The sequence below is a fragment of the Fistularia commersonii genome, chromosome 19, assembly GCF_037954325.1.
Source record: "Fistularia commersonii isolate RoL2024-O1a breed Wild chromosome 19, RoL_Fcom_v1.0, whole genome shotgun sequence".
Lineage (NCBI taxonomy): Eukaryota > Metazoa > Chordata > Actinopteri > Syngnathiformes > Fistulariidae > Fistularia > Fistularia commersonii.
In genome coordinates, this window is record NC_141302.1 from 2,128,493 (window position 1) to 2,142,638 (window position 14,146).

General features: G+C 46.2%; 1 protein-coding gene across 3 annotated transcripts in view; it reads right to left on the reverse strand.

The window, feature by feature from the left end:
• Positions 1-13,409, reverse strand: part of exoc6b (exocyst complex component 6B) — a 52,214-nt gene extending 38,805 nt beyond the window's left edge. For 2 of the 3 annotated variants that reach the window (XM_086165632.1, XM_086165630.1), the window contains exons 1-6: positions 13,255-13,406; positions 8,666-8,831; positions 8,527-8,574; positions 8,365-8,455; positions 6,519-6,564; positions 5,410-5,614 (exon numbers count right to left, since the gene is read on the reverse strand). In XM_086165632.1, coding sequence (XP_086021758.1) covers positions 5,410-5,614; positions 6,519-6,564; positions 8,365-8,455; positions 8,527-8,574; positions 8,666-8,831; positions 13,255-13,403 — 705 coding nt within the window. In that variant the 5' untranslated portion in view covers positions 13,404-13,406. Of the gene's footprint in view, positions 1-5,409; positions 5,615-6,518; positions 6,565-8,364; positions 8,456-8,526; positions 8,575-8,665; positions 8,832-13,254 lie in introns of all 3 variants that reach the window. The other variant, XM_086165631.1, reaches the window with a different exon arrangement.
• Positions 13,410-14,146: the final 737 nt, after the last annotated feature.

Consider the following 14,146-nt stretch of genomic DNA (forward strand, 5'->3'; position numbering starts at 1 on the left):
AAGCAGCACGACAGGAAGGGAAGGCCAGGAAGGAAGAAGTGGCGGCGGCGGCGGCGGTGGGGAAACTGGGCACGGCGAGCTGCTAAGCTGGGCGTCGCACCTTCCACCTTCCCCCCGGTGGTTCACACGTCTGCCGGCCGCTTCTTCTTCGCCCCGACGGGACGGGGGGAAGAAACGGCTATTTTAACAAAAGGCGCATCCTGCCTCCAGAAATACACCGGCATCCAAGAAGACGCGGGCGGAGAAATATTAAAACGGGGAAATCTCCCTCAGAACAATGCCCCGACATATCCGACGCAGACGCTCTATCCTGTCTATATGACTCCTAAGGGATTTCTTTTTTTTTTTTTAAATTAAGGGCAGCTTCTGTAACCTCGGTAAACAGCAGCAGCACTCAAAATAACGGTATGATTCGGGGAAAAAAAATTAAAATAAAAGGGAAGTTTGTATCCAAAACAACAGCGCGTCCACCATCGTGTGCATATACGCGTCATGCTAGCGGTAAAACTAGCTGACGCTAGCTGCTAACGCTTAGACGGGATCAGGTACGAGACGGTTACGGGGGGGTTCCCGAAACCCGACTTCGGTAAAAATCGGTCCAATCGGAGGCGGCGCTTTGTTCCCGCGCCATGGCAACCATGTTTTTATGGAAACACCTTTCCAAGTGGGGGTGTTTCTGAGATCTTTCCACCCAGATTCTTTGGAGAACCTACATGAATGCGGCGGCTTCCTCTACCTGCCGGCGCCGGCACGCCGGCTGCCAGCCGCGATAATCCGATCCGTCGATAAGGACGTCAATTACTGCGTCACGGAGACTCGATTTCAGGCCGCCGTCGCCGTGGTAATGAGAAAACCTGGTGCGAGGGGATGAGGAGGGCGGGTCGGTACGAACGTCAGCCATGTTGGGGAAAACACAATGCCATCTTTGATCTAATGCCCGCATTCACACACACACACACACACACACTGGACAATAAGTCCAAACAAAACGGGAGATGGTGTCGTCCCTCAGGATGGAGGAGGTCACCAAGAGGCGCCGAAATAACCACAACAGAAGCACACACACACACACGTGCGCAGATGTTCACCTGTCAATCAAATGTCCCCAGAAAACATGGGCCGTGTGCGCGCCCTCGCTTCGTAGCCGCTAGCTTTTAGCGAGCGCGCTACTTTTGCAGAAAACTTGAGTTATCAACGGACGTTTAACGGATCTGACGGCTAAGAATAGCAAACGCGGGGGGAGCGCGCACGTGTCGGCGGCGCGCGTGCCCGCCGAGCGCGCACGTCTCACCTCGAAAAGCCGGGTAAATGAGTCGGATCAGAATCGGGGCGGGAGTCCGACGGGGACATCCCTACTATAGATCACTATTTGGCAGGCTGACCCCGGGCCAGGAATAATGGTGTCCGATAGCAGTGAACTGTGGCGCATTATTCGGCAGACGACACACACACACACACACACACGCACGCCGCCATAACAGCGTGTTTTGGTTTTCCCTGTGATGGTTCAATACACCGACCCAGCGTGCGCCTCCGCCACCCTCGCTGCACGCACACGCACGTGTGTGTTCAGTAACCAAATACAGGTAATCAATCTTCCTCCACTTCACAGGGCCGGCAATCTGTTTCCCATTAGTGTGTGTGTGTGTGTGTGTGTGTGTTGAAAACTACCGAATCCACAGCAGAAGCTCTGAACCTCGTCCCGAGCTCTAAAGTGACTGGGAGAGAAAAAAAAACAGAGAAGGTGAATGGAAAGATGAGGGGATGGAAAGACTGGAGGGAGTGTTTTCTTTTGTGGGGGAGGAGGCGAGGTGACAGAGGGATGACGAACGACAGGAGAGCCGGAGAAGATATCTGGCTTCTCCTCCTCTAATCCCGGCCTCTGGGTCAAGAGTTTTCCCTCCCTTTCTCGTCATTTTTTTCGCCGTCCGTTCCCGACGGGCCGAGCCGGCGAGTCGGCCGCCGCGCGACCCGGAACTCTGACCCCTTTTATTTTGGATGGTCATTTTTTTTTTTTTTTTTCCTACCACGTCTGTGAAATTAAATATTTAAATTCAATTGAATTTTTCCTTTTTTTTTTTTTTTTTTTTAGTTTATCTATCATCTTTTTATTTTGAATTTTTTTTCATTTTGTAAGGTTATTTTTTTTCCACGCCGCTACTAGTGAAATAAACTTTAAATGTTATAAATTTTTTCATTTATAACGCGACGATGGCGTCCCCGACATCATCCTCTTCCCGATTTATTCAGCTTCCGATTTAATCTCACGCTTTATTTTTTTTCCCACTAAATTCCTGTGAAATTAAATTTATAAAGTCGACTGATTAAAAAAAAAAAAACTATTTTAAAATTTATTTTACAATCCATGATGGCGTCCCCAACAGGTCCTCGCCATCCTGTTACTTTGTAATTTTTTATTTTGTAAGGTCTTTATTCCCTTCCTGTGAAATTTAATTTACAAATTCAACTGGTTTTAAGTTTTTCTCTTTATTTATTTACCGATCAATGATGGCGTCATAAAAGATGCTCGTCATCTGTATATTTTTTAAGTTCCTTTTTTTGCGCCACTTCCTGTGAAATTATTTTTACGAATTTGGCTGATTTTTAATTGATTTTTTTTTTTTTTTACCGATCAATGATGGCGTCCAAAAAGATGCTAGTAATCCTTATATTTTTTAAGTTCCTTTTTTTCCATCACTTCCTATGAAATGAAATTTCACAAATTTGGCTGATTTTTAATTGATTTTTTTATTTTCTATTTATTTAGCAATCAATAATGGCGTCCCGAAAGATGCTAGTCATCCTTTTATCTTTTAAGTTCCTTTTTTGCGCCGCTTCCTGTGAAATTAAATTTATGAATTTGGCTGATTTTTAATTGATTTTTTTTTTTTTTAATTATTTACCGATCAATGATGGCGTCCCGAAAGGTGCTCGTCATCCTTATATTTTTAAGTTCCTTTTTTGCGCCGCTTCCTGTGAAATAAAATTTCACAAATTTGGCTGATTTTTAATTGATTTTTTTATTTCTTATTTATTTATTGATAAATGATGGCGTCCCGAAAGGTGCTTGTCATCCTTTTTATTTTTTTAAGTTCCTTTTTTGCGCTGCTTCCTGTGAAATAAAATTTACGAATTTGGCTGATTTTTGATTGATTTTTTTTTTTAAATTTATTTATTGATAAATGATGGCGTCCCGAAAGGTGCTCGTCATCCTTTTTATTTTTTTAAGTTCCTTTTTTGCGCCGCTTCCTGTGAAATAAAATTTACGAATTTGGCTGATTTTTAATTGATTTTTTTTTTTATTTATTTATTGATAAATGATGGCGTCCCGAAAGGTGCTCGTCATCCTTTTTATTTTTTTAAGTTCCTTTTTTGCGCCGCTTCCTGTGAAATAAAATTTACGAATTTGGCTGATTTTTAATTGATTTTTTTTTTAAATTTATTTATTGATCAATGATGGCGTCCCCACCAGGTGCTCATCATCTCTTCCTGATTTATTCCCGGCTGGTCGAGTAACCGCTGGCCAACCTGGAACTCTTGACCCCTTAATCTATTCAATCTCACTTTTATTTTGAACGCTTTTTTTTTTTTTTGCACCACTTCCTGTGAAAATAAATTCACACATTTAATTGATTTTTGTTTTTTTTTTTTATGATTTTTTTTTTTTATTCCCCACGATCGATGACGGCGTCCCCGACAGGTGCACGGCCGCCCCGACGGCGCCCTTTTTGGCGTTCCCTCCTTCCTCCCCGTCGTCCCGTCCCATCCTCTCTCCAGACAATAACTCCATTATGAGCCGTCCGCTCTCCTCCTCCTTCTGCAAAAGATCTATTTATTTTCACGTCCCTCCCGCTCGCGGCCGCAAACAGGGAGTCGGGGGCTAATTTGGACCAGAGATGGAGGGATGGGGGTCGAAGATAGGATGAAGTCAAACACACACACGTTAGAACGGTGTGTGTGTGTGTTCCACAGCCTCCCTGGTAATTAGTGGTTACAGGAGTTAGCGGTTAGCTTCTTCAGTCGCTGCGGTGGGACGGACCCCCCAGGTGAAGGTCACCGAGGGGTTGGGGGGGGCGTTTCCATGGCGACCAACCCACCAGATATATGGAAAGAGGAGCGAGGAGCCCCGCGAGGATTGCAAAATAATAAATTCAGGAGATGGGAAAGGGAAAGCCGACCTTGGAGATCCTCCGTTTCTTTGTCTCGTCGGATGGCGTGCCGTCTCACACCTCACTTCCTGTCACTTCCTGTCACTTCCTGCCTTTATAAAAAAAAATAAAAAACGGCGGCCCTAGCGAGACGCTCGCCCGCCGCCGCCCCCCGTCTCCGTCGACTCATCTGTCTGTCATCGACTCCGTCCTCGTTCCCATCCCACCCTTCATCCTGCCCCTCCAGTCAACAGGCCTCCACAAACACACAACACACACACACACACACACACACACACACATATATATATATATATATATATATATATATATATATATATATATATATACAACTTCCTTGGCCTTGGAAAACAGAAAAAACAATGAGGTAAGTGTTGAAAAGCGGGGTTTCTGTGTGTGTGTGTGTGTGTGTGTCGTCGCTGACAAGCCGTGGCGTCTCCTGAAGCGCCTACATGCTTGTTTACTGGCAATGCAACCACAGAGCCAGACACACACACACACACACAAACCATAACACACAAAGAGACAGACAGAAAGATCAATCAACACACACACAGACTAACCAATACAAACATTTAAACACACATCACACAAACTCAAAGTAATAACAGTGACACACACACACGCACACTGAGGATGCAGCAAAGACTCTGGACCCAAGAAAGCGAGGAAGACCAAAAAGAAACGGCGTGGATTCGTCCCGTTTGCGTCCGACGCTCTTCCTCTTCTTCCTCCTCACCTCCGCTTTCCCACCGCCGAGCCGCTTCCTGTCGCGTCTGAGCGACACGTGACGCCTCGGCGACTCCGAAAAACCACCCGGGCAGCACATGTTAGCGTTTATGATGTTTGCGATCGTCTCGCTCGCATCCTGCGCGGTCAATAACCATCCACATCCAGCCCATAATATCAACCCCCCCCCTTTTTGCTTGTCGCCGACACGTCTTTTCACGCCCTCCCTCTTTCCTTCCCCTTCAAACCCTCGGGGTTTGTTTGCAAACCGTGAAAGACGAGAAAAATAAGAAAACGAGCAGTGAGAAAAAAAGGGGAAAAAAAAAAAAAAGGCCTGTTGCATAACGCTAGCGGCGGGAGGATCGATGATAAACCGCCGATCGGACGGCGATCGGGGGAAAACGGCGAGATCCAGCCACACCTGTGGTGTGACTCAACAGCGCCCTCTAGTGGCCGGGAGTGGTATTACACCCAGAACACAAAGTGAAGGTGTGTGTGTGTGTGAGGTCACCTGTTTGATGGCGGTCTCTCCGATGCGGTCCGAGTGCTTGCGGATGCTCTCCAGGAAGTCGCGCAGCTGCGTCATGGCCGTGTCCCGGATCTGCGTCCGCAGCACGGTGATGTTCTCGGCCATGATGGAGCAGAAGCGGTACTGGCCCGCCCGCGGCAGGCACGTCTGCTCCAGCTGCTCCAGCGTCCTCAGTGCAGGGTAGTACCTGACACACACACACACACACACACACACACACACACACCAGGTTGAATTGAACAGAGAGATCCTGGATTTAAAACACACGCACACGACAAACAAGGAAATACCTGAAAATAAGGGGAAAATAAGGCTAAAAGCAAGCAGGTATGGTTTGGTGGGTTGGAAAAAATGGCGAGGGTTGGATTAAAAAAAAATACAAAACAAAAAAAAAAAAAAAAAAAGGGAAATAAAATCCCCCTCGGTTTTCCTGCAAACTTTTAGCCGAAGTGTTTGTGCGGTCAAAGTGTTGTGTAACAACAACAGGCGGGCCGTAATGAAAACAACCGCACAAACACACACACTGGACGAAAGACAGCTCTAGGCACACACAAAACACACACACACACACACACACACACACACACACACACACACACACACACACACACACACACACACACACAACCAAGCGTGAGGAGACTCCCGCGTTCAGGTCAGGAAGGCGCTTCCGTTCCTTGCGCTCTGGCTCCCTCTAGCGGCCGCGGGCGGTACTACAGCCGGACTGCCGGGTCGGGGAGCAGGAAGTTCAAACAGGTGGATTAAAAAAATATAGCAGGAAATAAAACTTGGAAAATAATAGTTATTACAGCATACATAAATTTAAAAAAAAATATATAGCAAGTAGAGGAATTTGTAAATTAGGGTAAAGAAATGACAGGAGGATGAGAGGGAAAATAAAAAAAGAGAAGGTGGCGAACCGGACGAGAAAATAAACAAAACGCAAATGAATTAATTTTAAAAGAAAAAACGCGACGATTTTCGATCGAATGGATTGCGGAGTCGAACGAAAGTGCGTTGAGACGGAGCTCGAAAAGGAAACCAGGCGAGGAGGAGGTTCCCTGCGGACGGCGAGGAGGCGGAGCTCTTACCTCTTGGTTCTCATCTGCTCCTGCAGCCGGCTGTACATCTCCAGCACTGAGGGGCAGACGCACAACACACTTACACACAACCCTCCGTGCGTGTGTGTCTGTGTGTGTGTGTGTGCATCTGTGTGTGTGTGTGTGTGTGTGTCTGTTGTACAAGTGCAGCGTCGACCTAGGATTTGTTGTGCGTCTGTGGCAGCCACTGACTGTGTGACTGTTGTGCGTCACTTTTAAGTCCATTGTGTCACCTTGCTGTGTGTGTGTGTGTGTGTGTGTCTGTATATGTCTGCTATGTGTCCGTGGTGTTAATTTGCAAGCAGTGTGTGTGTGTGTGTGTAAATCTGTGTGTCTGTTATGCAGCTGTGGTGTCATCTAGCAAACAGTGTGTGTGTGTTTGAGTGTGTGTCTGTTGTTAGGCTGTAGCGTCACCTGGCAACTCGTGTGGTTGTGTGTGTGTGTGTGTGTGTGTTTGACTGTGGTGTCACTTTGCTAGCAGTGTGTGTGTGCTTGTGTGTGTTGTGTTAACTGACTGGCTGAGTGTGAGCGTGTGCGTGTTGACAGGCTATGCATATGAGTATGTGTGTGTCTGTGGTGTCACTTTGCTAGCAGTGTGAATATGAGTGTGTGTGTGTGTGTATGTTTGTGTGTGTGTTGTGTTTCTGTGGTATCACTTTGCTAGCTTGTGTGTGTGCATGTGGTGTCATCTGGCAGACTGTGTGTGTGTGTGTGTGTGACTGTGGTGTCACTTTGCTAGCACTGTGTGTGTGTGTGAGTGTTGTGTGTGAGGCAGTGTGTGTGTGTGATTATGGTGTCACATTGCTAGCAGTGTCTGTGTGTGTCAGTGGCATCACCTGGGAGGCGACTGTGTGTGTGATTGTGGTGTCACGTTGGTAGCAGTGTGTGTGTGTGTGTGTGTATGTGTGTGCATGTGTGTGTGTATATGTGAGTGTGTGTCTGTGGTATCACCTGGCAGGCAATGTGTGTGAGTTCGTGTGCCTGTTGTGCGCCTGTAATGTCACCTGGCAGACATTGTTGGTGTGTGTGTATGTCTGTGGCGTCACCTGGCAGTCAGTGTGTATGTGTGTGTGTGTGTTGTCACCTGGCAGGCAGTGTGTGTGTATGTGTGTGTGTGTGTGTTGTCACCTGGAAGGTAGTGTGTTTGTGTGTGTGTGTGTGTGTGTTGTCACCTGGCAGGAAGTGTGTGTGTATGTGTGTGTTTGTGTGTGTGTGTTGTCACCTGGCAGTGTGCTTGTGTGTGTGTGTGTGTGAGTCACCTGGCTGGCTGTGTGCGTGTATGTGTGGGTGTGTGTGTGTGTGTGTATGTGTGTGTGTGTTGTCACCTGGCAGGAAGTGTGTGCGTATGTGTGTGTGTGTGTGTTGACACCTGGCAGGCAGTGTTTGTGTATGTGTGTGTGTGTGTGTGTTGTCACTTGGAAGGTAGTGTGTTTGTGTGTCTGTGGTGTCTGTGTGTGTGTTGTCACCTGGCAGTGTGTGTGTGTGTGTGTGTGTGTGTGTGTCACCTGGCAGGCAGTGTATGTGTGTGTGTGTCTTGTCACCTGGCAGGCTATGTGCGTGTGTGTGTATGTTGTGTCACCTGGCAGGCAGTGTGTGTGTCTATGTGTGTGTTGTGTCACCTGGCAGGCAGTGTGTGTGTTGTGTCATCTGGCAGGCAGTGTGTGTGTGTGTTGTCACCTGGCAGGCTGTGTGTGTGTGTGTGTGTGTGTATGTGTGTGTCACCTGCCAAGCAGTGTGTGTGTGTGTGTGTGTGTCACCTGGCAGGCAGTGTGTGTGTGTGTGTGTGTCACCTGGCAGGCAGTGTGTGTGTGTGTGTGTGTGTGTGTGTGTGTGTCACCTGGCAGGCAGTGTGTCAGCTTGTCTATGGTGGTTGCAATGTTGCTCTGCTGAAGGCGACACTGTCTGAGCTCCTCCATGGAAGTCAGCAGCTGGAAGAAGGTCAGAGGTCAGAGGTCATCAGGAGGCGGAGCCACCTTCTATTGGTCGTCGGTCCCCTCACCTCCTTGCCGTCGCTCTGAAGGCAGCGGTTGGTCTCGGTCACCTGACTCTGCGGAGGGAAGCGGACACCGAACATCAGCGGGGAGGGGGAGGAGTCCGGAGACAGGCTCCGCCCCCTCGCCGCTCCGCCGCCGTCGTACCTTGAGCTTCTGGGCTTCGCCCCGCACTTTGAGCAGCTCGGTGATGGAGTCCACGAAGCCCTGGAAGTGGTGGTTACACATCTTCTCGATCTCGCGGTCGTGGTTCCTGATGCGGGCGTCCAGCTTGTCCATGAAGAGGCCATGTTCCTGGCCGTCGTACACCGACCTGCAGGGGGCGGAGCCACTGTTAGAAGAAACCATCTGATCCCTGCAGACGGGGGGGTTCTACCTCTGACGGAAACACTTTTTTATCACAACCATTCCCCTTCGATGGTCAATAAACCAAACAAGCTGATATTATGATGCAGATTAAAAACTTTATATGTATTCAGCGTTATATATACTGCTCAAAAAAATAAAGGGAACACTTGAACAACACAATGTAACTCCAAGTCAATCACACTTGTGTGAAATCATAGTGTCCACTCAGGAAGCGACACAGATTCATTTTGACTTGTTTTAAGGACATTACATCAAAGTTGGATCAGCCTGGAGTTTGTTTTTACACTTAAATTTGGAGTGTGATTCCTAATCCAGACCTCCATGGGTTGATACAATTGATTTCCATGGATCATTTTTGTGTGATTTTGTTGTCAGCACATTCAACTGTGTAAAGAGCAAAGTATTTCATAAGAATATTTCATTCATTTAGATCTAGGATGTGTTTTTTAAGTGTTCCCTTTATTTTTTTTGAGCAGTGTATAATTTTGAAACGGGCAAGAAAAGCCTTAAAAAGGAAAAGTTAGTTGTTGCAGTTACACTCTGTGTCCACAAGGGGGCAGCACTGCTCCAATAACATGCTTGCTGTTTTATGCTTGTTCATTAATATGATGATGAAGAAGAGAAAAGAGCAGAAGATAGTTGGCAGCTCATTTTAAAAAGTAGCTTAAAATGTGTGTGTGTGTGTGTGTGTGTGTGTGTGTGTGTGTGTGTGTGTGTGTGCGCGTGCAAAACCATGAGGGATTTTAGAGAGGGGACATTTAAACCTGAGTGTTTGTGTGTTTAAAATATCACGGCTTTTCCTGTGTGCTTTCCCTTCCAGATACAGCTTGCACACCCACGCACACAAACACACACACACACACACACACACATACACAAACACACCTGCATTCGGCTTCAATCCCCCACCCTTCCTCCATGCGGCCAGGAAATGCCCAACTTATCCAATTGTACAATAGAGTGCAGGTCTGACGCCACTGTGTGCTTTCTTTAGACACACACACACACACACACACACACACACACACACACACACACACTTTGTTGACACCAGCAGAGCTCAGAACAATGAGAGCCCCGGTGTGTGGTGCAACAGCAGCAAACTCATCCGAATGAATGGAATCGGAACATCAAGAGGTGAGGATATATAAATAACATTTACTTGAATGAAGTTTTATCAGTTTATTTTAAAAATTTAATGCAGCATGGAATTGTGTGTGTGTGTGTGTGTGTAAGACTTCTTGACAGCAGCCTCAAGTACATAGCAGCGTGTGTGTGTACGTTACTAAGTGCAGCAAATGACTCAGCAGCACATGTGTGTTCTTGTGTGTCTGGCAGGCAGTGTGTGTGTGAGTGTGTGTGTGTGTGTGTGTGTGTGTGTGTGTGTGTGAGGGAGAGACACACCCTTGCCCCTCCCTTGTTTCCCTCAACAGTTCTGCCAGAGAAAGTCTTAAACGGGAGAATCATGGCAGGATCAGTGGAACCTCCATGCGTCCCGAGGCCTACGGTCACAAAACACACACTCCGAGCGTCCGTTGCAAACATACCAACAACACACACACGCCTAATTTGAATCCCCGGCCTTTTCAATCTCTTCTTCTTGCCACCCTCGGTCAGGGTTTGTCACTCGCTGGTTTTTATTTCCCAGGGATTCCTTGTGTGCTTCCATGCTGACCCTTCAGGCGACACCTTCCTGACATTTGCAGTGACTTCTCGCTCACTTTCACGTGATTTCTGTCAATCATCCAGGAGACGTCTCCTGGAGATATTCTGGAGACCGTCGCTCACAGGCGTCCACGGTCGCCGTGGGAGACGGAGATGGACAACGGCAGAGCAAACGAAAGGGTTTTGCCTGGTTGCAGTTTGCAGCGAGGCTTAATACGAGAGGCATGGAAGAGTGGAGGAATGTTGTTACTGCTGGCCTCAACCTGCGTGCTTGTGCACGCGCGCACGCACACACACACACGCACGCACGCACGCACGCACGCACGCACGCACGCACACACACACACACACACACACACACAAAACCTGTTTCTCCTTTCACCAGCGCCTGTATCACTCCTGAACATAATTTGGAGGAAATATGCTTATAATATCAACAATAAATTCATAAATTTGCTTAAATAAATACAATATTAGGAGTAGTTATGATTACTGTTTTTGCAGTGGATTGAATGTACACAAAAGCTTTGGTTTGTGTGTGTGTGTGTGTGTGTGTGTGCACACGCGCACACACAACATGTCTTCTCATCCTGACAGGATGGACCTCATGACTCCAAAAGTCACATGTAGTTGTTTTTTTTTTTTTTAAATAAAAGACTTCTTTAAACCTCCCAACAGGCTAAATATAGCATGTGATGCTAAACATAGACTCAGACCTGGTGTGTGTGTTCGTGTGTGTGTGTGACTATATTTTGTGTTGTTGTAGAGGCCTTTTCCTCTCAGTTGTTCCTCAATTAACTTTATTATCCCTTCTGTAGAGTTACTGTATATTCATAGTTGTATATTGCCATCATACTAATCGCTACCTCTTTGTACATAATCTGCACATAATTATCCACCATACCTGCACTAACTGTAAAAAAAAAATGCATTAATGCGTTAATACTGCATTTATCTGTAAATACCACACATTCTTTACATATGCAATTCTGCTTTTTGACCTTCTGATTAGATGCCAACTGCATTTCATTTCTCTGCATCCTTCCATGTGTAATGACAATAAAGTTGAATCTAATATAATTATTTTCAAAATTGAAATCTAATAATAACAATAATAATTTTAATAATAATCATAACAACTATAATAATAATAGTCTCCCTTTTCTGGAGCTTTCAGAGCACCTTACCCTGGATCACATTCACCCTTTTACCCACACACACACACACACACACACACACACACACACACACACTGTGGAATGTGTCAGGCCGAGGTGTTGCAGAACATTGTCAAGTTCCTCAGGCAGAACCGGCCAACTATTCAAGGATGCTTTGCAGGTGATGGACGTTCATCTTTGGTTTTGTTCTGGTCCCCCTGTGAACCCCCGGCTCGTCCACTGGCTGCTTCCTCTTTGGGACAAAGAGCCGGGACACCGATCGGGGGGGTTCGGAAACACACACCAGACAAACACACACACACACACACACACGCAAAACAAATATCTTCATTGAGTCTTGTTTTGAACAGCTGTTGAGTTAAATACAAACACAGCACATCCACAAATGGACCCAAGACAATTACTGGCCTGGTGAAACTCCACGGACAATTCCAGTGATACTCATGTAAATTCATCGCTATTATTATTATTATTTTTTATTATTACTATTATTATTCTCACATCAGGAGAAGAAAACAGACATATTCTAGATTTACCACAAGCTAGCAAAAATAAGAACTAAATTAAGAACAAAATCAGCCAGAAAATGGGTAAAATGCCCAGAAAATTGGGAAAAAAAAATTGCTGGTAAATTTTGTAAAATAACCAGGAATGGGATTTCGTAAAGTTCCCCTTAAAAGAAAAAAAATCAAATCTTGAAATTAAAAAAACACAAAAATAAAGCCCCGGGAAGCGAGACGAGGCCTCGGGTTCGCTTCAACTCAACTACTAAACAAAAGTTTTTCACTTTGCTTCACGGGTTTACATCTACTTTTCCCTCAGAATGTAGCAGCAAAAGACTTATTAAAGCTTGGATACAGATTTTTAAAGAAAAAGGGATTAAGAAAAGTGTTTATATTCAGAATTATAACACCCTGGAGGTGGAGGCCTCCACTTCCAGGGAGTCTCCACTGAGCTCCACTCACTTGACAGCTCACCTGCACTTGACTTCCCCCCTTCCGGTGACACAAAACGGCACATTTCCACACCAAATAAATTCAAAATAAAGATGAATAGAGTCCTTGTTGTCTCATCCGGATACCCGCAGGTTGAGATTCAAAACCCCGGAGCCGTGAATCACCCCGCCCCCCTCCGGAGGCTCCCTCGGCGGTGACCGGAATGTCAATTAGTTAGCAACGTCGGCTAACGTTAGCTAAACACCATTGGGGGAACTTTGGCGAAAAACGGTACCGGTACCGGGGCCGGTGGGGGTGAGGGGGTCCCCGCCGGTGTAAACCGACCCCGGTACCGAGGGGGGGGGGGTTTGCGAGAACTCTGGAACCGGCGACCGAGGCGGAGCGCCGGTAAGCTTTTTCTGTTTGCTAAAGTTAGCCGCCTAGCTGTCCGATAATGGACGCGTGAGCGTTAAAGTTTTGAGCCGTCTCCGGGAGTCTCGGAGGAGTTGCTAACTCGGCGGCTAACAACAGCCGGGGAGACGAACGCTCCGGTCGGGGGCGGCGGGGGTGGTGACCCGGCTCGTCTTACCGGAGCGTCGGCCCGATGCAGTTGGTGTCCGTGCTCTCGATCTCCCGCAGGATCCGTTCGTGTTCGGCTGCTGTCTCCACGCTCGCCATCCTGCATGTTGCTCCAGGCGGTTCCGAGCCGAGCGGAGCTGCCGGGGCTCCGTGCGTCATGCGGGCTCAGGAGCGCTGGGAGGCGGGCGGGCGGGGATAGGAGCGCCGGGGGAGGCGGAGGGAGGCTCGATATATTCACCTGACAGCCCGGATGGGCGGAGTTTGTCCTCGTCATAACAACAACAACAATAACAAAAAGTAAACAAATATAATGAAATAGAAATAGCGCAAAAGAAGTCACCCGAAAGAAAAGAACTAAGAATAAGCAGAAAACAGTGCTAACAATATATATCTTCCTTCAGCCGCAGGGAATCTTCAAATCTTTGCACTTAAGACCTTAAAACACTATAGCCTTGACTTTGACTCTTTATATTTGTATTTCTTATTCTCCCCCCCCCCCCTTTTTTTTTTGACTGTTTATACAATTTCCTAATATTTTTTATTATGGTTTTGTTTTAGTTGAAACTCTGGCACAACAGTTTCCTTGTAAAGTTGTTCTTATTCTTATTCGAATATATATACATATATATATATATATGCGTGTGTGTGTGTGTATATATATATATATATATATATAAAATTGTTATTTATTACGGTTTTGTTTTAGTTGAAACTCTAGCACAACAATTTCCTTCAGGATAAATAAAGTTGTTCTTATTCTTATTCTTATATATATATATATATATATGTGTGTGTGTGTGTGTGTGTGTGTGTGTGTATATATATATATATATATGTATATATATATATACACACATATATATATATTGACTGTCTCAGAAAATTAGAATATCGTGATAAAG